The sequence below is a fragment of the Anomaloglossus baeobatrachus genome, chromosome 1 (genome assembly GCF_048569485.1).
Source record: "Anomaloglossus baeobatrachus isolate aAnoBae1 chromosome 1, aAnoBae1.hap1, whole genome shotgun sequence".
NCBI classification, from domain to species: Eukaryota; Metazoa; Chordata; class Amphibia; order Anura; family Aromobatidae; genus Anomaloglossus; species Anomaloglossus baeobatrachus.
The window spans coordinates 220,113,570-220,138,059 of NC_134353.1; the positions used below are offsets into that span (position 1 = coordinate 220,113,570).

At 47.2% G+C, this 24,490-nt stretch overlaps 1 protein-coding gene across 1 annotated transcript in view; it reads right to left on the reverse strand.

The window, feature by feature from the left end:
• USP38 (ubiquitin specific peptidase 38) overlaps positions 1 to 24,490 on the reverse strand; it is an 85,051-nt gene that overhangs the window by 54,277 nt on the left and 6,284 nt on the right. The window contains exons 2-4 of the mRNA XM_075348191.1: positions 13,040 to 13,747; positions 9,692 to 9,827; positions 5,646 to 5,775 (exon numbers count right to left, since the gene is read on the reverse strand). Of these exons, the coding sequence (XP_075204306.1) occupies positions 5,646 to 5,775; positions 9,692 to 9,827; positions 13,040 to 13,747 (974 nt within the window). The remainder of the gene's footprint in view (positions 1 to 5,645; positions 5,776 to 9,691; positions 9,828 to 13,039; positions 13,748 to 24,490) is intronic.

Here is a 24,490-nt window from a genome sequence, read left to right on the forward strand (position 1 = left end):
AAGAAGACGGATAGTGCCGAGACTTGCCCTTAAAGGGAGCCGAGCGACCAACCTCTTTCCCAACCAGATTGCAGGAGGGAAGGCAAAGTAGGCAATGCCGATGGCCAGGGAGACCCTCCCTGAGCAGAACACTAAGATAAAAATATCTTCCACGAGTTGTGGTAGATCTTGGCAGACCGCGGCTGGCTAGCCCGTCTCATGGTGGCAATGACGTCGTGCTCACGGTCGACCGACGGTGAAATGCCACAGATCACGGTACCACGACCTCCCCGGCCAGTCTGGGGCGACGAGGATGGTGTGGCAGCAATCGGTAGCTGGAACTGTGACCAATCCTGAGCCAAGGCGCCTGTCGCCAGAGCTCTTTGATCGTAAGACCGCGTCATGAAAATCGGGACCTTGTTGTTGCCGAGAAGCCATGACGTCGACGTCCGTCTTCATCCTGCGTCTACAGAATTCTTGCAAACAAACGGGTGCAGAGCCCATTCCCCTGCGTCCACGCCCTGGCGACTGAGGAAGTCTGCTTCCTAGTGTCGTACGCCCGGGATGTGAACAGCTGATATGGTGTATGCTCTGTCTTCTACCCATAGCAGAATCCGCCGGACCTCTTGGGAGTCTTGTCGACTGCGTAGTCCGCCTTGGTGGTTGGTGTATGCCACCGCTGTAGATAGTCCGACTGAATTCGGATCTATTTGCATTCCAGCCACTGCAGGAAGGCTTGCAGTGCAAGATACACTGCCCAGAGCTCCAGACCACTGAGTTGAAGAGTGGACTCCTCTGAAGATGGTCTTTGACCGTCTGGAAAAGCTAAAACTCGCCTCTGGATGAGGCGCCTCCTTGAAGGAGAGACTGTCCCCTCGTCTGTAGTGAACGCTGTTTGTCCAGCGGAAGCTTCACTATCGCTGAGAGAGTGTGAAAACTCTCCAGGAGATGCCAGCGATTGGGTTCAACCTTGAAAAGTTGAAGACCCACCCGAAACTCTGGGAAGGGTCCAGCGCCATGTTCAGGTTGTGTTGGCATGCTTGTAAAAGGAGAGTGCCTTGACCAGTAGATTGCCCAAGTAAAGGATCACAGAGTGACCGTGAGAGCGCGGGACTGCTCCCTCTGCTGCCACGAACTTGGTGAACACCCGTGGGGCTGTCGCCAGCCAAAGGGTATGGCTACGAAACGAAATATTCTCGTCTTTAATAACGAATCGTAGCCAACGCCGGTGCCTCGGAGCAATCGGCACGTGTAGATAAGCATCCTGATGTCTATTGAAGCTAGGAAAACTCCTTGAGACAGAGAGGCAATGACGGAGCGGAGTGATGCCATCCGGAACCGCCTGGTTTTCACGTGCTCGTTAAGCAGTATAAAGTCCAGAACGGGACGGAAGGAGCCGTCCTATTTTGGCACCACGACCAGGTCGGGGCAAAATGCGTATCTGGTTCCTGAAGAGGAACAGGGATTACCGCTCTTTCCGCCTGCAGAAGAGCCTCGGCTCGGTCGGTGCGGTAGTTTGAAAACAAACTGACTCTCACTCACAGGCCCTCAACCTGCGGTAGGTAAATGCCGCTAAAGCGGGGGAGTCTGCCCCCCCGCGGTTGCGGAGTGAGAGGGCTGAAAATTATGAGGAAAACGCTTTGGTAGCGGATCCTCCGGCTGCCTTCCCCGGGCGTGAATTGAGCCCGCTAGGAATCTATGCCCTTCTGGGCTTTTTGAGTCATCTTGGATAGTTGAATGATTTCATTCAACCCTTACCAACAGACTATCACTAGATAAAGGCAACCTGGTTAAGCACTTCGTTGGAAGCAGCCTCTGTTCCAATCTCTCAACTACTAGCCTCTGCGTAAAAACACGGAGTTGGCGGATGCCACTGACGTCCGGCTCGTAGAGTCTCGGACAGCAATAACAGCATGATTCGCCATGCCGACATTGCGAGTTAAAGACGCTGCTGGGACCGAGAGTACCTGTGACAGCGACCCTCTGCGCAATACTAGCTGAAATAGCTTGGAGTGCCTTCACGGCTGCGACTGCCGGAGCAGCCGACCTGCCGATAGCTTCATAGACAGATTGCAACCAGAGGCCAATCTGCCTGTCAATGGCATTTTGAAGTGAAGTCCTATCCACCACTACAACTATAGATCTAGCTGCAAGCATGGAGATTGGGGGATCCACATTTGGATACTGGGTCTAGCGCTTGACCACGTCAGGGGGAGCGACACGTGTCTCATTAATACGGTCGGAGAAACGCTTATCGTGATAAGCGTGTCGTTTCTGGACTGCGTCTCTGGAGTCAGAGTGCTAAACAAGTACTCAATATATAGAGATTTCTCTTGCTGTGAAGCTGACCCCTCCACTGGAGGAGTTGAGGGAGAAATACCCAACCTTTCGTTGATGGACGCAATAAGATTATTCACTATAGCGTCACCATCCGGTGTATCCGGATTGAGAGCGGTCTCAGGAACAGAGTCCTGAACAGCTACGTCTGCCTCATCGTACAGAGAGTACTCCAGCTGGGACCTTGCCCAGTGATGTAGTCGAGGGCTAATGCCAGCGAGCCCGCTTAGGCCATCTGGGACTGTCGACCGTGTCGGATGCCTGCTCTCTGGGATGCCTGGAATCACTCTGGCGCCTTGAGATGCTCCAGATCAGGGCGGCCAGGGTCATTGCAACCATATTGCCCACGGTCTGCTTGGGGTGCAAAGTCTGTAAGATGTCAGTCATAGTCACAGACAATATATCAGCGGAAAAACTGCAACTTCGTCCCTGTCTCTGGACAGAGATCACAGGTGGTTCCTTTGGCCACATATAGCAGAGACCCCGGTTGAGCAATTGCACGCACTGGGGGTCCTGAAACCGTATGACATGCAGTACAAGCAGCATAGAAAGCCCGTGCATTGGCAACTTGTCTTTTTCTGCTGTTGTTGTCTAGCTATCTAAGAGCCTAGCCGAGGATAGCGACCGTACAGTGAATAGTCATACAAGCATGAAGTACAAATAAACACTTCAGCACATGTAGTACACGCAGCATTGAAAACTTGTGGCTTGGCACATTTGCTCTTCTGCTGCTGTTGTCTATTTATCTAGGAGCATGAGACAAGGATAGCGACATACAGTGAATGTATAGCATACAGCATGACAGTAAACACTGCAGCCCATGCAATCCAAGCAGCATTGAAAGCTTGCGCGTTAGCACCCTAGCCTTTCTGCTGCTGTTATCTATTTATCCAGGAACATTAGCCAAGGATAGCGACATACAGTGAATGTATAGCATACAAGCATGACAGTAAACACTGCAGCCAATGCAAGTCAAGCAGCATTGAAAACTTGTGCCGTAGCACCATTGCTCTACTGCTGCTTTTGTCTGTTTATCTGGGCGCATTAGCCAAGAATAGCGACATACAGTGAATGTATATCATAACAATAAACCGTGCAGCACATGCAAGCGAAGCAGCATTGAAAGCTTGTGCCTTAGCACAAATTGCTCTACTGCTGCTGTTGCCCAATCTGACAGTAAACACTGCAGCACATGCAAACGAAGAAGCATTGAAAGCTTGTGCCTCAGCAGCATTGCTTATTTGCTGCTGTTGCCCAGAATAGCGACAGTACAGTACAGTGCATAGCATATCAGCACACAGCCCAAAAGCCCACTTCAGCATTAGTGGTGTCAGTTGCTTACCGCCCGCACAAGAGCGGGTGCGAGGTCGCCCAAAAACCTGTGACTGGTTCCGTTCTCCCAGAGTGGAAACCATAATGGCTGCCGGCTTCTCTTCCCCGTCCTGTGCAGAGGGGCGGGCCGTGGGCGAGCCCCAGCCAAGAGCGGGAACCCGGCGTCTCACTGTGTTCAGTGAGAGGGGGCTGGAGAATGCAAAGCAGACTCCAGCTCCCTGCGCTGAGCTACTGTACAGCGTCCCGCCCCTCCTCTGACTGGCAGGGCTGGGGCGGGAACGAAACGAAAACTAGGCCGCAAAGCCGGGGACTCTAGTAATAAGCGCGGCCGTCCTATGTGCACGGCCGACGCCGAAGTCCCCCGGCGCACCACAAGTCCCAGCCGCGCCACAATGTAAAAAACAACCAGCAGCGGCCGGCGCGGCCGTTTTCAATACATAAATTCACTCAGCAAAGCTGCAGTGAATAATAGCACCAGCGCTCCGCGCTGTTGTCCCCGGCGCACTAACACTCCCAGCAATGCTGGTGTGTGTGGGCGCGATGTGCATGGGAACACAGAGTACCTTGATGTAGCAGGGCCCTGTCCCTGACGATACTCAGCTCCATATCCAGCAGGTTCTTTTGGGTCTGTGGATGGAGCTCGGTCTCTGTGCCTGGAGACCGGTAAGATCCCACTTCACCCAGAGCCCCTCATGGGGATGGGGAAGGAAAACAGCATGTGGGCTCCGGCCTCTGTACTAGCAATAAGTACCTCAACCTTACAACACCATCCACGGGTGAGAAGGGAGCATGCTGGGGGCCCTACATGGGCCCTCTTTTCTTCCATCCGACATAGTCAGCAGCTGCTGCTGACTAAAATCTGTGGAGCTATGCATGGATGTCTGACCTCCTTCGCACACAAACCTAAAACTGGAGAACCCGTGATATCACGGGGGGGTATAGCCAGAAGGGGAGGGGCCTTGCACTTTTTAGTGTAGTGCTTTGTGTGGCCTCCGGAGGGCAGTAGCTATACCCCAATCGTCTGGGTCTCCCAATAGAGCGCTGAAGAAAACTTATCATATATACTGGAGTTCTGTATCTCAACAGCATGTGCAAGGAGCGATGTATTGATAGGGGTCTCCGGACCAGGACTTCCACCAAATGCAGGGGATCTGTGGCACTGTGATATGTATAAAACAAAAAAAGTAACTACGCTTTAAGTATTACACCTACTAATAACCAGTGAGTCGTCTGCTCAGCTGGTAGACTTATGTTTGTGTAACACTGCCCTCTATGTACATTCTACTGTTGCATTATTATTAAAGGGACTGTGTCAGCAGGTTTTTGCTATGTAATCTGAAGACAGCAGGCTGTAAGGGCTAATAGTCACATTTCACTGAGGCGTCTTATCACACTGAGTGCTGTTGCTAACCTGTAATGTTTGTTTTAGCTTTAGGAGCTTATAATTGTCGGACTAGGTAAGCTAGTCCGGCACGTCCGCTGCTGTGATTGGCAGCTCGCTGTATAGACTTTGGATATACAGAGCCTGGTCTGGGTGGGGACAGCTTTTTCAGCTCTGCTATATGGCTAAATCTAAAAAAACTTTCATTGTGTCAGATCAGCTGCACCCAGTAATCTAAGTGATACATTCTTGGATTCAGGGTCTCTGCCTACATCATGCTGCTATCAGATGGGGAAGCAAAACTCTATATAGGAGTTGTCCATTACTCGGACAACCCCTTCTCAAATACTTTAGTTCCCTGAGTCAAACAAAAATAACACCTTCATATTCACCTCCTGTGCAGGGTCTCCCAAGGCTCGCATGACCTTGTTATGACACGTGAGCACTGCAGCCAATCAGTGGCCGCTAATGGTCTGTTTCGCTCAGATTTTCCTCTGACATACGAAGGATGTGTGAGATCTGCTGCCCATTAGTAACCCCTATTTCTAGTAGATGACAATCCCTTTAATATTTTTTAATAAATGCTGTGATGACACAGATGAAGCCACTTACATACCAATTCAATTTTGAGTAATGTGACATCGATGAGAATAGTAAACTTCTGGACGGCCGCCAGTCCCTTCAGCAGGGCAATCACCCAGGTCTCCACATGTTGTGCTAGGGGCCAGGAAAGCCAGTCAATCATCCTGAAAGAGAAGGGACAGCGAGCTCCAAACACTGAACTCTGGCCACAAGGGATTCAGCAACTCTAATTAGAGGATTTGTCTAATGATGGATGCAGTAATCAGGCGGCTGAGGAAGGGAACACGCTTCTGTAGCACTCGGGCAACGCGTCTGCACACCATGTGAGCAGAGCCAAAAACCTAGTCGTGTCCAAGTGACTTCCAGCTCTATCAGACAGAGGAAACTCATAGAATTGGAAGTGGAGCGGCCGGTACCAGTGACTGGGTCTGTTAGACTCACTAAAGTATTTTACTAAGTTTTGCCTATTTACAGTAAAAACATCTGAACATAGAGAGATATATATATATTTTAAAGGGAATCTGTCACCAGGTGTCATCTACCTCATTTGAGAGCAGGATAATGTAGAGACAGAGATCCTGATTCCAGCAATGTGTCACTTACTGAGCTGTTTGCTGTCATTTTGATAAACTCAATGTTTTCTCTGCTGCAGATCTAGTAGTTATACAGAGCTCATAAATAAGCTGGACTACCTGACCGCATGCCAAGTAGTCCTCTAATGATAATCTACAGGTTCATTAATGAGTGATTTTTTTTCAAAATGACACTAAGCAGCCCAGTAAGTGACACATTGCTGCAATCAGGGTCTCTGCCCCTACATTATGTTACACTCAGATTAGGTGGTTAAAACCTGGTGACAGATTCCCTTTAAAGGTTGACAACCTCACGAAAAATTAGAATCCGGTCTCTGATTCACATGAGAATACCTAATTGGTGACCTTCGACCATCATTTACTTACAGTCAAAGCTTTTTGGCACGGTTCAAATTTTGTGTGCCGAAAACCCGACATAACAATGAGAAAAGAAACATTAAAAGGGGTGGTTGTCCACTATTAGGACAACCCCTTCACATTCCACTTTTCCCCCAATTAAAATGGTAAGGCCTAAGCCACACGGCGAGAAAATCAGTGCAAGTGGAGTACGAAAAAACATCGCATTCCACTCGGACCAATTCTAGCCTGTGTGTCAGCACACATGAGCGATTATGTTCTCAGCCCTAATTGGACCGAGAAAACAATCGCAGCATGCTGCAACTGTAATGCGATCCTGGTTTCTCTCGCACCCATTCAAGTGAATGGGGTGAGAGAAAAATCGCACTGCACTACCGCGTGTGCAGAGCGAGAATCGCAATAACCGACTATGGAGGAGAGAGGGAGATAAATCCCTCCCTCCCCTCCTCCGTGCCGGCCCGCCCCTCCACAGCGCTGGCCCGCCCCTCCTCAGAGCTGGGCCGCCCCCCACAGCTGAGGTCCGCTCGCACAGTCGGACCTCAGTCTCAGGGATACTAGCATGACACTTGGCTACTGCTGTGCTGCCAGCGCGAGCTGAGTGTCATGCGAGCATCGCAGTAGTGCCCCGTGTGGCCCCGGCCTAAAGCTTATACTCACCTCCAGTGGTGGCGCTGTTCCAACGTTGTCTGTGCTCGCTCACCCGGGGCGCTCTACCCCATCTTTAGACGAATAAGGAAGTGAGTGTAAACTGCACTTCCAGTTGATTAACTCATATGTTCAAAGGCGGGTGAGAGAAGCCACAACCTCACGTGAGACCTGAGAGAGTGAGCACCGACACCGTTGGATTGACAGTGCCACTAGAGGTGAGTAAAAGCTTGATTATTTTAATTGGTGAAAATGTGGAATGAGAAGGGTTTGTCCTAGTAGTGCACAACCCCTTTAAGGAAAAGGATTTTTTTTTTTTAGTTTTTACGTTTTGCTTTTTCCTCACCTAATCACAATTCATGATTTTTTTCATTCTTTGTTCAGCATAGACACGTGAGGGCTAGTTTTTTGAAGGACAAGTTGTAGTTTTGAATGGCACCATTTATTTTTTTTAAAAAAAAAATCAATGTAACCGTTATTTTTTGGATATTTGTACAGCATTCATTGTGCGGTACAAATGACATAGAACCATGATTGTCCATGTCAGAATGAAGGCTTGGTTTTTTCAGAGGTGAATTGACCAAAAAATGCAATTCTGCTGGTGTCATTTCTTTTTAAGGCATTTATTGATTGAAGTAATTCCATATTTTAATAGATTGGACATTTATGAATGGGGCGATACCAAAAGTATTTAATTTTTTTTTCTTTATTTCCATTATTTTTAAAACTTTTTTCTATATTTTTTATTCCCCTTAGGAGACTTCTACCATATTACACTTATACTATATGCTGCTGCAATATCACAGCATTGCAATATAAATATGTAGTGAAAATCTTGATCTCCTATGGAGCCCACCCTACGGCTGAGCTTCAAAAGATGACCAAGATGTGATCCAGGGTCTTTATTTGACCCCCGGCTGTCATAGCAACAATAGTCACAGAAATTTAAATAAAATGTTTTCTTCTCTCTTAGGTACCCACTAGTCCAGGAAAAAAAAAAAAAAAAAAAAATCACTTAAATAGGCCACGATTCCCGGGAGCTACATTCATTTGAATATGAACTGCCGAGGAGAGAACATCAAAATGGAAAAAAACGAGCTCAGAGCTGTCATCAAATACCTCTGCTTGAAAAAAAAACGACTACCAAAGACATACACAGCGACTTGGTGGAAACATTGGGGGACTCTTCTCCTCCATATTCCACAGTTGCACGCTGGGCCAAGGAATTTAAGCTGGGAAGAACATCGACGGAAGATGAACATCGTGAAGGACGCCCATCCACGTCCCTCAATGAAGAAAACGTGAAAAAAGTTGAAGAAGTTGTATTGGCAGATCGAAGAGTGACTATCAGTCATGTAGCTGAGGTCACAGGGATCTCATATGGCAGTATTCAAAGAATCCTTGCAAAAGAATTGCATATGAGAAAGGTCTCCGCGCGTTGGGTGCCAAAAATGTTAACCGACGAGCAAAAGAAGAAACGAGTGGACATTTCAATAGCAAATCTCGAAAAGTTCCAAGCAGACAAGGAGAATTTTTTGTCCCGTTTTTTGACCATGGACGAGACCTGGATCCACCACTTTGATCACGAAAATAAACAACAATCGATGACATGGAAACGAGCCGACGAACCGATGCTGAAGAAATTCAAAGTGTCAAGCTCAGCAGGGAAGGTTATGGCGTCCATTTTTTGGGACGCTGAAGGAATTATTATGGTGCACTATTTGGAGAAGGGAGCCACTATTACGGGCTCCTACTACGCAGAACAAACAAGAAGATTGCGGGAGGCTATCAAGGAGAAAAGGCGCGGCAAACTGCGGGCTGGAGTGCTGTTTCACCAAGATAACACGCCGGCTCACAAAGCTGCAGTTGCCATGGCAACCATTTAAGAAGCGGGCTTTGAACTGGTGGAACCCCCCTATTCGCCAGACCTAGCCCCCAGTGACTTCTTTCTCTTTCCTCGCCTCAAGGAACACCTCCAGGGCCAGAAATTTGACGACAATAGCGACGTGATAACCGCTGTTGGGGATTTTTTTGAGGGTCAAGATCAAGAATTTTTTTCTAAGGGAATTCTAAGCTTAGAAAAGAGATGGACTAAATGTATAGACTTGTTAGGAGACTAAGTAGAAAAATATATATTTTTTTTTAATATAGTCATTGTGTTTATTGTTGATTATCATTACTTTTGGATCGCCCCTCGTATACCGCCAGATTTTATGAATCACTGAACCGGACATTAGATGAGTCTGGCCTTTGCTCTGAAAGTGCCATCAGATTTCCGAGAACAGGACCCCCTGATCAGTAAGTAGCAGAGAGCCCTAAGGAGATTTTCTTCTGAAAATCAGTGGTGACCAAAGCTCTTCTCACGTGTATTAGTCGCATATCAGAATACATGTTGGCTATTGAGGAAAATGTCTGTATACTACATTTGTACCGTTTTCAATATTTATAGTCAATCTACTTGATAAGTCTAGCTGATGTGCTGTACCTGCACAGGGCCTGGGTCATGCTTGCATCCTTTACATTAGGATCCGTGGTCAAACTTCTGATGAGGACAGTAATCATCTGTAAAGGAATATGCTGTACCAGGCTGGCCAAGGCAACAGATGGCTCAAAGGAAGCATCTGCAAAGAAACATGCCCAAATAGAAACACATTAAGCAACAGTGTGAGGACAACAAAGCTCTACAGACAGCAAAGAACAAAGAACATGAGCAAGACAGGTGCCAACAATAACGACATCATCTTCACAGGCAACATAACATGAGCCCACGAGTACAGACAAGAACAGACGACTCCGGTAACAAAGACATAAGTGGACAGTTTGGGCTCTTTTTTATTCCTACTGCTCTCCTAAGTATTCTTTGGTTTTCTTTTTAAAAGGAATGTTACTAGGATGCACTCTGCTAAGTACATAGAAAGTTGAAGAAAATAATACCTTGTTATCTGCAATTCAAGATCTTATTCCTGAGAAATCCATTTTTTATATGTTAATGAGCTGTTAAAGGGAACCTGTCACCAGATTTGGGGCCTATAAGCTGCGACCACCACCAGTGAGCTCTTATATACAGCATTCTAACATGGTATATATATAAAAGCCCAGGTCGCTGTGTAGAACGTAAAAATCACTTTATAATACTCACCTAAACGGTCACTGCGGTAGAGTTGGGTCATATGGGCGTCTTCATCCTCCGATGCCGGCGCCTCTTCTTTCGGCCATCTTCGTCCTGCTTCTGAAGCCTGGGTGCATGACGCGTCTATGTCATACACAATCACCGGTCCCGCGCAAGTACACAACAATACTTTGATCTGCCCTGCTCAGGACCTGAATGCCGGCGAGTGTGTATGACGTCGGACGCATCATGCACCGCGGCTTCAGAAGGATGAGAGGCGGCAACAAAGATGACCGAAAGAGGCAGCGCCGGCACCGGAAGACGCACATTTGACCCATATCCACTGGTTTAGGTGAGTATTATAAAGTGTTTTTTATGTTGTACATGGCGGCCTGGGCTCTTATATACCACTGGTGGTGGCCGCAGCTTATAGGGCAAAAAACTGGTGACAGGTTCCCTTTAAGATCTATGGACACTGATTTCCCTGAGAATCTCCAGAGCCTAATTTCAATTAAAGGCGGCGTTAACGGTGTGAGACATGTAATGACCAATGGCCTGTTCTAACAATCACACACAGCTCTACCGTTAGATTAGAACTAATAGGGCAGGAGTTGCGGTTGTCCATTCACGGTGCAGAAAGTGTGGGGGGGGGAGGGAAGTACAGCAGAGCTGACAACTGCAAATGTGCTTTTGTGTTTGTACTGAGACAAACTTCACTTTGCTGTACTGTGTCAGCTCTGATCTAATTGAAAAGCTGTGATTAAGAGAGCAAAGTATCAGTCATGTCTTAGGCTATGTGCGCACGTTGCGTTCTGTCCCTGCAGAAATTTCTGCAGTGATTTGAACAGCACACGTGAGCTTCAAATCGCTGCAGAAAGAGTCCGTAATGAAAAAAAAAAAGCCAATTCCATGCGCTCTGAGTGCAGCCCCTCCCATAGACAGGGCGGGGGCTGCATGCAGAGCGCACGGAATAAGTGACATGTCACTTCTTAGAACGCGTGCTTCGGGCAGCAGCCGAAGCGCTGCGCTCTAAGACGCCACGTGTGCACGGCTCCTGCACAATCTCCATAGATTATGCTGGGAACGCAGGACGCATGCAGTTACGCTGCGGTGCAGATCGCAGCGTAACTGCATGCAAATACGCAACGTGCGCACATAGCCTAACACTGATAACACAGGGTAGAGCAACCTAAAGACACACTGCTCAAAGATTTTTTTCTGAACCACCCCCTTGGTAACTACCATAAAAATTAGCAGTAAATAATAAGGCTTAAATCTCTGAACCATATGAGAGATTAAAAAATAAAAAAAACAAAAAAAAAATGGAATGCTCAGGGGGGACAGTGAGAATAGAATAACAGCAAAAGCGGTCTACTTGTGACCTAGTAATAAGGCTTCTTTATATTTAAAACGTTTTTCCACTACTCAGATGGTTATGTCACGCAATCCCCGGGAGAGGCAGTGACGGTACTGTTGGAATGGTGCAGGCACCATAATTGTGTGTAGGTGTCATTTTACTTGAGGAAAACATAAATTATGAGAAGGGGTTGTCAGAGTAGTGGCAAAGCCCTTTAAAGGGATTCTGTCACCTGTTTTTTTGTACCCAACCCGAGAGGACTTTAATGTAGAGTCAAAGACCCTGATTCCAGCAATGTGTCACTTACTGGGCTGCTGGCTGTAATTTTAATAAAATGCTCATTTTATCTACTGCAAATCTACTAGTTTTCTGAATGCTGAGCTCAGTATAAAACCGCCCATACCACTGATTGGTAGCTTTTTGTGTACATAGGTAGAAAGCTGCCAGTCAGTGGTGTGCGTGGGTTTATACAGAATGAGTGAATATGGTGAACTACATTGCAGCATTTTTTCTAGTCCACTAGTGATATTCACCTATAAGAGATCAAAATTATAGCAAGCAGCCCAATAAGTGATACATCGCTGGAATCAGTCTCTGTCTGTACATTTTGCTGCTCTCAGATTAGGCAGCAAAAACGTATTTAAAAGGTGTTTACTAGAGATGAGCGGACCTGTGGAAGTTCGGGTCCGCTGGGTTTGGCTGGACTTAAGTTAAAAGTTTGGTTCGGGACCCGGACTTGATCATAACTTGACCCTTGTCTGCCAGTCCCATATAAGTCAATAGAGGCCCAAAGTTCTGTGCTATAAAGGCTGCAACCTTCCAACAATCTTTATTAGCATACAAAGAGTACTCAAACTCTGACTTTTTTTTTTAAAGTCTGTGTTCGAGTTTGAGACTTGGACACGCGGTGTCCGGTACGAACCCTAAATTTTACCGGTCATGAGAAAATCCTCATGAGGCTGCTAGTGATAGACCGGGATCCTGGAGTTGACGCCTTCCTCTACAATGTCCTCTTCCAACTTGGTCTTAGTCCTTTGTTTCATTTTTTGTATTGTGATAGTGGTAAAAGTATAATCATGAGCGCAAGAAGCCTAAAGTAAGTCGAAGGGTAAGGTGTACCTACACTTTATTTCTTGCATGGTCAGACCTTCTGGCATAGTATACAAACGGTCCACAACAGTAGATGGGACGTCTGTACTGTGCCTGGTAGAACCACCAAGGGTGAGTCTGTAATGCACCTTGCCAGTAGGTCTGACTGCTTGGGAGCATTGAAGTGTAAGCCTTTACACATGCGCATCAGCAAATTTTGATAACTGTCCAAAAAAGGTCTACATATCAGATCATATATTTTGCATATCTTGCCTTACCTGTAGAAGAAATAATGGCAAACACTTCTTGTAAGGAAGGCAGTAAAGTGCATGGCTCAGCCTTCCAGATATTCTGTAGCAAGCTACTAACTTTGGTGACTTGAGAAACATATTCCCGTAGCTCCTTCTCCAGTGTTGAAATACATTGGAAGTGTCCAATGGTCCTAACTAGCTGCTGACAGAAGGAAATGGACATTTTACCTTTTGGGACACATTGTACAAAGTCACTCAGAAGTTCACTTAATCTTGCACACAAAAATGGCTCCGGCCTTTCACAAACTATCCTCAGAACTTCCACTTGGAGGACAGCAAAGATGTCCAGAACTGAAGGACAACTCATGATCAACCTGAGTCCGCTGTGAATGTAGTCAATAATGGCCACATCCTTCCGATCTAAAGGCCCATAACCTTCTTGTAAGAGAGTTAGGACAAAGTTTCTATTGAAAAAGTTCTCAAATTCTGCACGGTGGTATCTTGCATATGCTTCTAAAACCTGGTGTCCGACTTGCTTCTGAAAATAGTCCTCACCCTCCAATACCAATCGGGTGGTCAAGGTGAACATAGCTTTGCATTGTTCCTCATTGATGGAGTTCTCAGCAGATTCAACAACCTTTTTGACAATGACTTTCTTCAGGTTTAAAGGATGAGAAGACGTCACTAAACCTTCCAAAATCTTGTCCATTTTGATCCAAAAAGCAAGACTTGCATCTAAAAAGAATAAAGAGAATAGCAACATTTAACCATGTCATAAAGGGATATAAAAATATTATGGAAAAACTACTATAGATTTTCAGTCAATAGGACAGATTTAGGAACCAAAAGTGGTGAAATTGGACAACACAGGAGCATCCAGAGCACCAGGTCCAAGACATTACCCACCCAGCAACCGCGCAGTAGATCCTCTAGTGACAAGGACCCCTGAATGGGTCAATATATAACATCTCTGTACTGTGAAGCATTTAGCATTGAACCAGCAAATAATTTCCGAAGAGATCTATAAAAGTAAGCCTAAAAAATGATGTGCCATGTGTAGATATCTGGCCACCTGCATCGTGACAAGTTATTCGAGGTCTTCCAAACAGGAGTTGAAAAAGAGCGTTTCTTTGGACGAGAATCACCTAAGGCTATGTGCCCACGTTGCTTTTTATGTACATCTTTTCTGCACAAAAAAATAGGAAAAAAGAAGCTGAAACAACACGCATTTTGTATTGCGTTTGCGTGTTTTTTCACTTGTGTCTTTTTTCTGCTTTTTTTTTTTAGGTATGGTGATATAGCGGTGTTCAGGCGCTGAATCCCTGCCAGGCGTGCGGCTGATGTTACAGCTGGGACCCGGCTTTCACTGGCCGGAGTGGTACCCGCGCCGCTCCCGGAAGTTTAACCCGCTGAATGCTGCGATCAGTGCGATCGTAGTAATCAGAAAGCAGGGAAAGGAATCACCTCTCCATAGCAAAGCCGGGTTACTGAGCTATGGAGAGCCTCACACACCATGCTGTATGCATAATGTGTGTCGAAGTACTGCACTCTAATCCACTGTAGTGATAAAGCATTGCGGGGGATTATAGAAACGGAGAAACAATTCACATGCTGCTTCTTTTGTCAGCTACAAAATCTGTAAGAAAAAAAACAACGTGTGCATAGCAAGTCACGATTCTCATAGACTTTGCTGAGATGCTTTTTCCGTGCTTTTATTGATTAAAATAAGCAAGGAAAAACACATGAAAAGTGAAAGATTTCTGAAATCTCATCCACAGGCCGCTTATTTTTTCCTTGCAGATTTGAAGCAATTTCATATCTGCCACATGTCAATTCTTTCAGCGTTTTTCACCCATTCTAATAAGGCTATGTTTACACAGTGCATCTTAAGATGTGTTTTTGGCCCAAAAAAATGCACAAAAAACGCACTCAAGGCAAAAACGCATCAAAAAAATGCATGCGTTTTTGACGAGTTTAAGTCAAATCTATTGACTGGAAGGGCTCAAAAACACTGGGAAAACGCAAAAAGAATTGACATGCTGCATCTTCAAAAACGCAGCGAAAAAAAAGTTGCACAGTGTAGACAGCAAAATAGAAATCTCAAATTAAAAGGGGGCTTTACACGCTTGCGACATCGCTAGCGATGTTGCGAGAGTTAGCACCCGCCCCCGTCGTTGGTGCGATATGTGGTGATCGCTGCCGTAGCGAACATTATCGCTATGGCAGCGTCAGGCGCACATACCTGTTCTGCGACGTCGCTGTGACCGCCGAACAATCCACCCTTCAAGGGGGAGGTGCGTACGGCGTCACAGCGATGTCACAAAACAGCCGTCCAATAGCAGAGGAGGGGTGGAGATGAGCGGCCGGAACATGGCGCCCACCTCCTTCCTTCCTCATTGCCGGTGGATGCAGGTAGGAGATGTTCCTCGCTCCTGTGGTGTCACACATAGCGATGTGTGCTGCCGCAGGAACGACAAACAACCTCGCTACGTACGAGACAACAATTTTTAGTAAATGAACGACCTCTCATATACCAACGATTTTTGTCTCTTTTGCGATCGTTTAAGGTCGCTCCAGCCTGTCACACGCTGCGATGTCGCTAACGGTGCCGGATGTGCGTCACAAACACCATGACCCTGACGATATATCGTTAGCGATGTCGCAGCGTGTAAATGGCCCTTAAGGCCCTGTGCGCACACTGCGTTTTTACCCGCTTTTTTTTTTTGCTGCAGAAATTTCTTGAGAAAATGGTTGTAACCTTTCTGCAGAAATTCCCCAGCAAAACCTTTGAAAAAAAAAATAGCTGTGCGCACAATGCATTTTTGTCTCAAGAACAATCTTTCTGCAGAATTTCTTGAGAAACAGAATGCGCATGTCACTTCTTTTCTGCAGGTACCTGTGTTTTTTGCCATAGATAATAGTAAAAAAAAATGCAGGGACCAACCTGCGGGAAAAAGCATCAAAAACTCGGTAAAAACGCATGCGTTAATGGTGCATTTTTTGAACGCAAGTGCGCTAATCTTTCAGACTCAAGACATTTCTTGAGAAAAATCCTTTTTCTAGTGCGCACAGGGCCTTAACGGTGCCCTGTGTGAACATAACCTTATGCATTTTTCCCCCATTTAGGCTATGTGCACAATTTGCAGACCATCTGCACCCAAATATGCATGTTCTAGCAGGAAATGTGTCCCCCCCCCCCATTGCTTTCAAATGTGAAAATTCAGGAAAAAAAAAAAAAAAATGCAGAATTTTTTTTTTTTTTACACGCTTCAAATTTTTTCTGCAACAAAATCTACAAGGAAAAAAATCCTAAATGTGTGCATAGCACTTCAGAGTTGTCAGAGACTTTGCTGGGATCAGGATTTCCTTCTAGATTTCTGAAAATGTGCAAGAAAAAAAACGTGGCAAAAAACGCACAGTGAGCACACAGCCTAAAGAGGCACACAAAACACGGGTTTTTTTTTATGAGGAATTTTTCCTGCCAGGAGACACATATTTGGTGCAGCAACATCTGCAGTAAATACTTAACGTGTGCACATACCCTCGGGGTAAACCTTCCATATTGAGAGAGGAGAAGTGCAGGTGGCGGTATTATCTACTGATACCTCCCAGGACATGTGCAAAGTGGAAATGAGCGGAGCTGGATTAACCCTTTAAAGATATGACAGTGACACAGTCCCTATCCGTACGTCGTGTAGCAGCAGTCATGTGGTTTTCATCCTTTTACCAAGTTTCATCAAAGTTGTGACACTATAATGAGGAGCTTACATCAGCCGGGGAGGCACATGTAACTGCAGAGCCACTGGTCGGGGGAAACTAATGTACAATTAATGCCATAGTGATGGCTACCATGAGGTATCTCTAGCTACATGGATTTTCTGGAAAAATGCTCACGTTCCCCATTGACTTCCATTATAGAGAACCTGTCACCAGTTTTTTGCCCTATAAGCTACGGCCACCACTAGTGGGCTCTTATATACAGAATTCTAACATGGTGTATATAAAAGCCCAGGCCGCTGTGTAGAACGTAAAAATCACTTTATAATACTCACCTAGGAAATCGCTGCCGTGGATGTGGCTCAAATGGGCATCTTCATCCTCCGGTGCCGGCGCCAGCTCTTTCAGCCATCTTCGTCCTCCTTCTGAAGCCTGTGTGCATGACGCGTCCTACGTCATACGCACTCGCCAGTCCCGAGCATGCGCACTACAATACTTGGATCTGCCCTGCTCAGGACCTGAACGCCGGTGAGAGTGTATGACATCGCACACGTCGTGCACCGTGGCTTCAGAAGGACAAAAATGGCCGAAGGAGGTGGCGCCGGCACCGGAGGACGAAGACGCCCATTTGACCCACATCCACCACAGCGACCGGTTTAGGTGAGTGTTATAAAGTGATTTTTATGTTCTACATAGCGGTCTGGACTGTTATATACAGCATGTTAGAATGCTGTATATAAGAGCCCACTGGTGGTGGTGGCCGCAGCTTATAAAGCAAAAAAACGGTGACAGGTTCCTATTATACTCGGGTACTCAAGTCGCACCCATCCGAGCATCCAACTGTTCGTTTCAAGTATCGAGCACCAGAGCATGGTAGTGCTCGCTCATCACTATTAGTAATCCCTCCCGACATGTGACAAATGTTACGCCAAAGTATGGAGTAGGTTCAGGAGCAAAGCTTCCGCCATACCCAGGAGATCCTAGCATCTTTTTGAACAGCAGTGATTCACTGTTTAACCGTTTAAATTCTTGTCAGCGAATCTGGAGTGCCAATGGTTTGAAAACCCATATGGCAAAATATAAAACTTCTAATTGTCTCCCTTCCCCTCTTTATTAATAAAAAATTAATCACATTCAGTAGTGCCATATCCGTAAACGTCTGATCTATTACAAAATGAAATTAAATTTACTCAAACTTAACTCTGTAAACTAGAGAATAAAATCTAAATGCCAAACTTCTGGATGTGTGTTGTGGGGAGGGGGTTGATCGCTGCATCTCCCTAAAAAAATACACTTACAAGCAATGAAAATGTACCCCAAAATAGCTTGCGATGCAAAAAAATAAAAATAAGCTATCACACAGATCCAAGAATGAAAAAATAAAATCACTACGAGTCTCAGAAAGTGGTGCTACAAATCATTTTGGTATTAAGTTTGTATATGTTGTAGGGATACGGCTCACTTAGCGGCATTGAGGAAGACACGGCAGTCCAGAATACAAGTTAATACATGGAGGCTTCACACAGGAGAACTTCTTACCTCCACACACACAGACAGCTAATTATTTCACGTGGACTTTCTTATGTCCACCATACCACACCCCAGGTTGGGGATATGTGAGGAGACAGACCCAATCATTCCTCTGACTGCCCGTAAACCTGGCCCTTGCTACCCTATTAACCCTCTCAGTACTACACGTACTGAAGTTAGCCTCCAGGCTTACACCACAGAGAATAACCACCTCTGTGACAAATATCTCCCCTCCATGTTGTGTCCAGTTGCATCTCACCTACCTCCCTCTGTGGCCAAACTCATGGGGCTTGGCACCTTATACCAGACAGTGAACCCAGGACAGAGCGTCAGCACCATGTAGTTTTCCGGACCTATGCTCTACATGGAAACTAAAAGTCTTTAAGTGGTAGGAACCATCTGGTCACCCGGGCAATAATTCCCATTCTTTTCGTACATCCATCTCAGCGGGGCATGGTTTGACACCAACCTAAATTTCCTGCCTAATAAGTAGTATTTTAAAGTGTCCAACTCCTACTTGATGGTTAAACACTCCTCCACGATGGAGTAATTCTTCTCGCAGGAAGACAGTTTCCTGCTCAGGTACATTATTGGGTTTTCCTCGACATTCACTTCTTGGGACAAGATGGCACCTAACCCAATCTTTGACACATCCATCTGGACCTCAAATTTCATATTGAAGTCTGGAGCCGCCAAAATGGGTTATTTACACAGGGCTAGATTCAATTCTTGGAAAGCTATCTCCACTTCTGGATATCACTTGGCCATAGCTGACTTTATTCTCTTAAAGAGGTCCATCAGGGCTGCGGCTACAATGGTGAAGTTTGAGATGAAGAGACGGTAGTAGCCCACCATGCCCAGGAACGTCCTAACTTGTTTCTTCAAGAGTGATTTCGGACAGTTCTGGATTGTGTCCACCTTATTTACTTAGGGCTTGATCTTGCCCCTGCCCACGACATAGCCCAAGTATCAGGTTTCTTCCATCCTGAATAAACATTTCTTCAGGTAGATTAAAAACCCTGCCCTCCTTAAAGGCATCAAATATCGCAGGGACATTGTCCAGATGGCTTCCATAATACTAGATAAAAATCACAATGTCATCCAGATAGGCCGCTGCGTATGTATTTCTTGTGAGAAGGTAAGATTCGGTCCATGTCTCTCTGGAAGGTGTCTGGAGCTCCTTGCAGCCCAAATGGCATCCGGACATACTGGAAACACCCATGTGGTGTTGAAAGGGCTGTCTTCTCCCTGGCCTCTTTGGAAAGGGGAGTCTACCAATATCCTTTCTTGGGGTCCATGCTGGTGATGTAGCCTCTCTATGAGCTTGGTGCATTGGTTGTGTGTCGATCATGTAAACCTTGGTTAGCTTCCAGTAATCGTTGCTGAAACGCCAATCTCCAGCTGCTTTTGGCACAATGATAAAAGGCACAGGACCAGCCACTCTTGAACTCCTCAATTACTCCTAGCTCCAACATCTGCGTCAAGATTACCTCTCTGCGAGTCTTGGAAATCCGGTATGGCTTCAAACTTACTCGGACATGACGTTCCATTAGAATTTGATGTTTTAAGACCTGAGTACAACCTGACAGTCCCGAGAACAAGTCTTTGTTCCAATTAAGCAATTCTCGGCACTGTTGCTTTTTGGCAGGTGACAGCATCTCAGCCACCGTGACAATCTCTACATTGACTGCAAACTTAGCCACCAAATATAAGGCATCCATGGGTTCCTTATCTCGCCATGGCTTGATGGGATTGATATGGTACACCTGGTAGAGCTTCCTTCCCCTGGTTGGTGGATTTTCATGATTAACTTCACCCAACTTTTTGACCACTTCATAGGGGTCTTACCACTTGGCCAAAAAAATTACTTTTGACCGAGGGTACGAGCACCAGTACACGATCCTCCAGGCTGAATGGTCTCTCCCTGGCAGACAGGTTGTACACCCTCAACTAGGCCTCTTGCATCTGGAGGAGGTATTTCTTATATATATTCTCTGATGTAGCCTCTGCTTCCCTGGTCTTTTTTGTTATATCCAGTAGTCCAAGAGGGTGTCAGCCACAAAACCGCTTAAACAGGGAAAACCCCGTAGAGGCCTGTGGGACTTCTCTGATGGAGAACAACAGGTACGATAGTAGACAGTCACAGTCTTGGAAGTGCTTTTCTTTAGAATGGCCTTCAACGTTTAATAAAACTGTTCCACGAGTCCATCCGTCTGCGGGTCCAGGTCCTGAGTTGTGTGATCTGCAGGGCTTTGCACAACTCCCTCACTACTTTCAACATGAATAGAGTACCATGGTCCATTAGGACCTCTTTTAGCAGGCTGGTTCAGTGAAAGATCTAGACCAGTGATGGCGAACCTATGGCACGCGTGCCACCAGGGGCACGCTGAGCCCATTCTGTTGGCACGCGTGCTGTCGCCCGATCCTGCTGATTTGGTCTGCTAGTGCAGTCGCGCCGGCAGATCAAATCTGTGTTGGAGCGGAGGAGACATTTCTCCTCCGCTCTGACACTCCTCCTCCCCCAGGCTGCAGGTGTGTTGCCTAGGAGACGGAGGAGCGTCAGAGAGCGGCGCCAGCGCAGTCTGCTGGCCGCGTGGGAACTGAGCAGTGTGCAGCGGGTACAGGAAGGCAAGTTGTGTATTGCTTTTTCTTTTCTTTTTTTTTTTTTATAACTCGTGTGCGGCAGCACCAGCATGGGGTGGGGGAACGCACATGGCAGCGTGGGGTGGGAGAGTGGGAACGCACATGGCAGCGTGGGGTGGGAGAGGGGGAACGCACATGCCAGCGTGGGGTGGGAGAGGTGGAACGCACATGCCAGCGTGGGGTGGGAGAGGGGGAACGCACATGCCAGCGTGGGGTGGGGGAACGCACATGCCAGCGTGGGGTGGGGGAACGCTGGGGGGAAACATGCATGCCAGGACGGGGGGGGAAACATGCATGCCAGGACGGGGGGGAAACATGCATGCCTGGACGGGGGGGGGAAACATGCATGCCAGGACGGGGGGGGGAAACATGCATGCCAGGACGGGGGGGAAACATGCATGCCAGGACGGGGGGGAAACATGCATGCCAGGACGGGGGGGAAACATGCATGCCAGGACGGGGGGGGAAACATGCATGCCAGGACGGGGGGGGGAAACATGCATGCCAGGACGGGGGGGGAAACATGCATACCAGGACGGGGGGGAAACATGCATGCCAGGACGGGGGGGAAACATGCATGCCAGGACGGGGGGGAAACATACATGCCAGGACGGGGGGGAAACATGCATGCCAGGACGGGGGGGAAACATGCATGCCAGGACGGGGGGGAAACATGCATGCCAGGACGGGGGGGAAACATGCATGCCAGGACGGGGGGGAAACATGCATGCCAGGACGGGGGGGAAACATGCATGCCAGGACGGGGGGGAAACATGCATGCCAGGACGGGGGGGAAACATGCATGCCAGGACGGGGGGAAACATGCATGCCAGGACGGGGGGGAAACATGCATGCCAGGACGGGGGGGAAACATGCATGCCAGGACGGGGGGGAAACATGCATGCCAGGACGGGGGGGGAAACATGCATACCAGGACGGGGGGGAAACATGCATGCCAGGACGGGGGGGAAACATACATGCCAGGACGGGGGGGAAACATACATGCCAGGATGGAGGAAACATGCATGCCAGGATGGAGGAAACATACATGCCAGGATGGAGGAAACATACATGCCAGGATGGAGGAAACATACATGCCAGGATGGAGGAAACATACATGCCAGGATGGAGGAAACATACATGCCAGGATGGAGGAAACATGCATGCCAGGATGGAGGAAACATGCATGCCAGGATGGAGGAAACATACATGCCAGGATGGAGGAAACATACATGCCAGGATGGAGGAAACATACATGCCAGGATGGAGGAAACATACATGCCAGGATGGAGGAAACATACATGCCAGGATGGAGGAAACATACATGCCAGGATGGAGGAAACATACATGCCAGGATGGAGGAAACATGCATGCCAGGATGGGGAAACATACATGCCAGGATGGAGGAAACATACATGCCAGGATGGAGGAAACATGCATGCCAGGATGGGGAAACATACATGCCAGGATGGAGGAAACATACATGCCAGGATGGAGGAAACATGCCACGATAGGGTACATTTACCAGGAAGGGGTACATTTACCTGGATGGGGTAAATTAACCAGGATTGGGAACATTTACCAGGAATGGGGTACATGCTGGGATGGGGGAACATTTACAAGAATGGGCAATATGTCAGGATGGGGTACATTTACCAGCATGGGGGAACATGCCAGAATGGGTAACATTTACCAGGATGGAGGACATTTACCAGGATGGGGCCGTGATGGGGACAAATATACCAGAATGTAGGAAATATATATCAGGATGGGGGACATGTTTACCAGGAAGTGGCCGAGGAAGGGGACAGAACTACACAATGAAGGGGAGGGGAGCCACTCGTACGTCTTTATGGGATTTCAAGATGTTCAGACTTTGAAATGTAGATGTGGATTACAGGGTGACATCTGATTGTATTCCAGGCTAAAATCTCTGTCTAATATGCTGCAATTTTTTTCCAGAAAGATCAATCCAACTGCTGTGTCTGGAAAGGGCAGGGGCTCAGCTCCAATGTGTGGTAAGCATGCATGAGCGTGATGCCCCCTGCTGAAGAGAAGACGGCAAAGGTAAGATTAAAATCAATTCTTTATATAATAGGATTAGTTAGCACTTCGGAAAAAAAATTGGGTTTAGGGCTACAGTTTGGGCACTCGGCCTGTAAAAGGTTCGCCATGACTGATCTAGACTAAAGGCTACTTTACACATTGCGATATCGTTCCCGATATCGCTAGTGTGGGTACCCGCCCCCATCTGTTGCGCGACACGGGCAAATCGCTGCCTGTGCCGCACAACATCGCCCAGAGCCGTCACACATACTTACCTGTCCGGCGACGTCGCTGTGACCGGCGAACCGCCTCCTTTCTAAGGGGGCGGTCCGTGCGGCGTCACAGCGACGTCACTGAACCGCCGTCCAATAGCAGCGGAGGGGCGGAGATGAGCGGGACGTAACATCCCGCCCACCTCCTCCCTTCTGCATAGCAGCCGGGAGGCAGGTAAGGGGAGCTTCCTCGTTCCTGTGGCGTCACACGCAGCGATGTGTGCTGCCGCAGTAACGAGGAACAACTTCGTTACTGCTGCAGTAACGATTTTTAAGAATGGACCCCCATGTCGCCGATTAGCGATTTTGCACGTTTTTGCAACGATGCAAAATCGCTTATCGGTGTCACACGCAACGGCATCACTAATGCGGCCGGATGTGCGTCACAAATTCCGTGACCCCCAACGACTCCGCATTAGCGATGTTGCAGCGTGTAAAACCCCCTTTATTCTCTGATAATACTTTTAGCAGAGGAATTTCTCAATGGTACTGCATCCGGGTACCATATAGCATAATCTATGACCACTAGCATACACTTATGCCCTCTGGTGGTCTTGACTAGGGGTCCTACTAAATCTATGAGATCAAACTGGACCTCAACGATATGTAATGGCACTAAGGGGCTACAGAAATGAGCAACCGAGGTGGTTAGCTGGCAGGTGGGACAGGATCTGCACTAATTCAAAATCTAGGTGACAGCCAAGCCAGTAAACCTCTGAAGGATCTGTTCCTGTGTTGTGACTACCCCCAGATGACCACCTAATACATGAGTATAGCCCATGTCTAGTACCCTGCCATATGGTATCGGACCCCAGCTGTTGAGCAACCCTGTTTAAAATGGTTACATTATCAAATGCTCCTCTAACAGTCAGATCCCTGAGTTGGGAAGTTCCAATGTTCCCTCTCGTTCACCCACAGCTGAGGAATGTTGGCGTCAGGAAAGTTGGACTCACTTTCATCGCTAGCCACCACACAATAGGACAACCCATCATACTTCAGCTGTGACAAGGTTTCTTTAGAGATGGCCTGGTTGTTGTCCAAGCAACCAGGCAATTCCCTTTTTCTCCCACAAGTCCCTAAATAAGGAAAGGTCCCGCCCTATTATAATAGGATGCAATAAGTCCTTGACTACACCAACCACATGAGACCTAGTGCCAAAGTTTTTCTTTATGTCAACCCAAGCCACTGGGTAGTCTTTAGGGTCCCCATGGATCAGTGGATGCTCACAATTTTTCTAGGAATCAGCCGGTGAGTCAATGTGATCCTTATT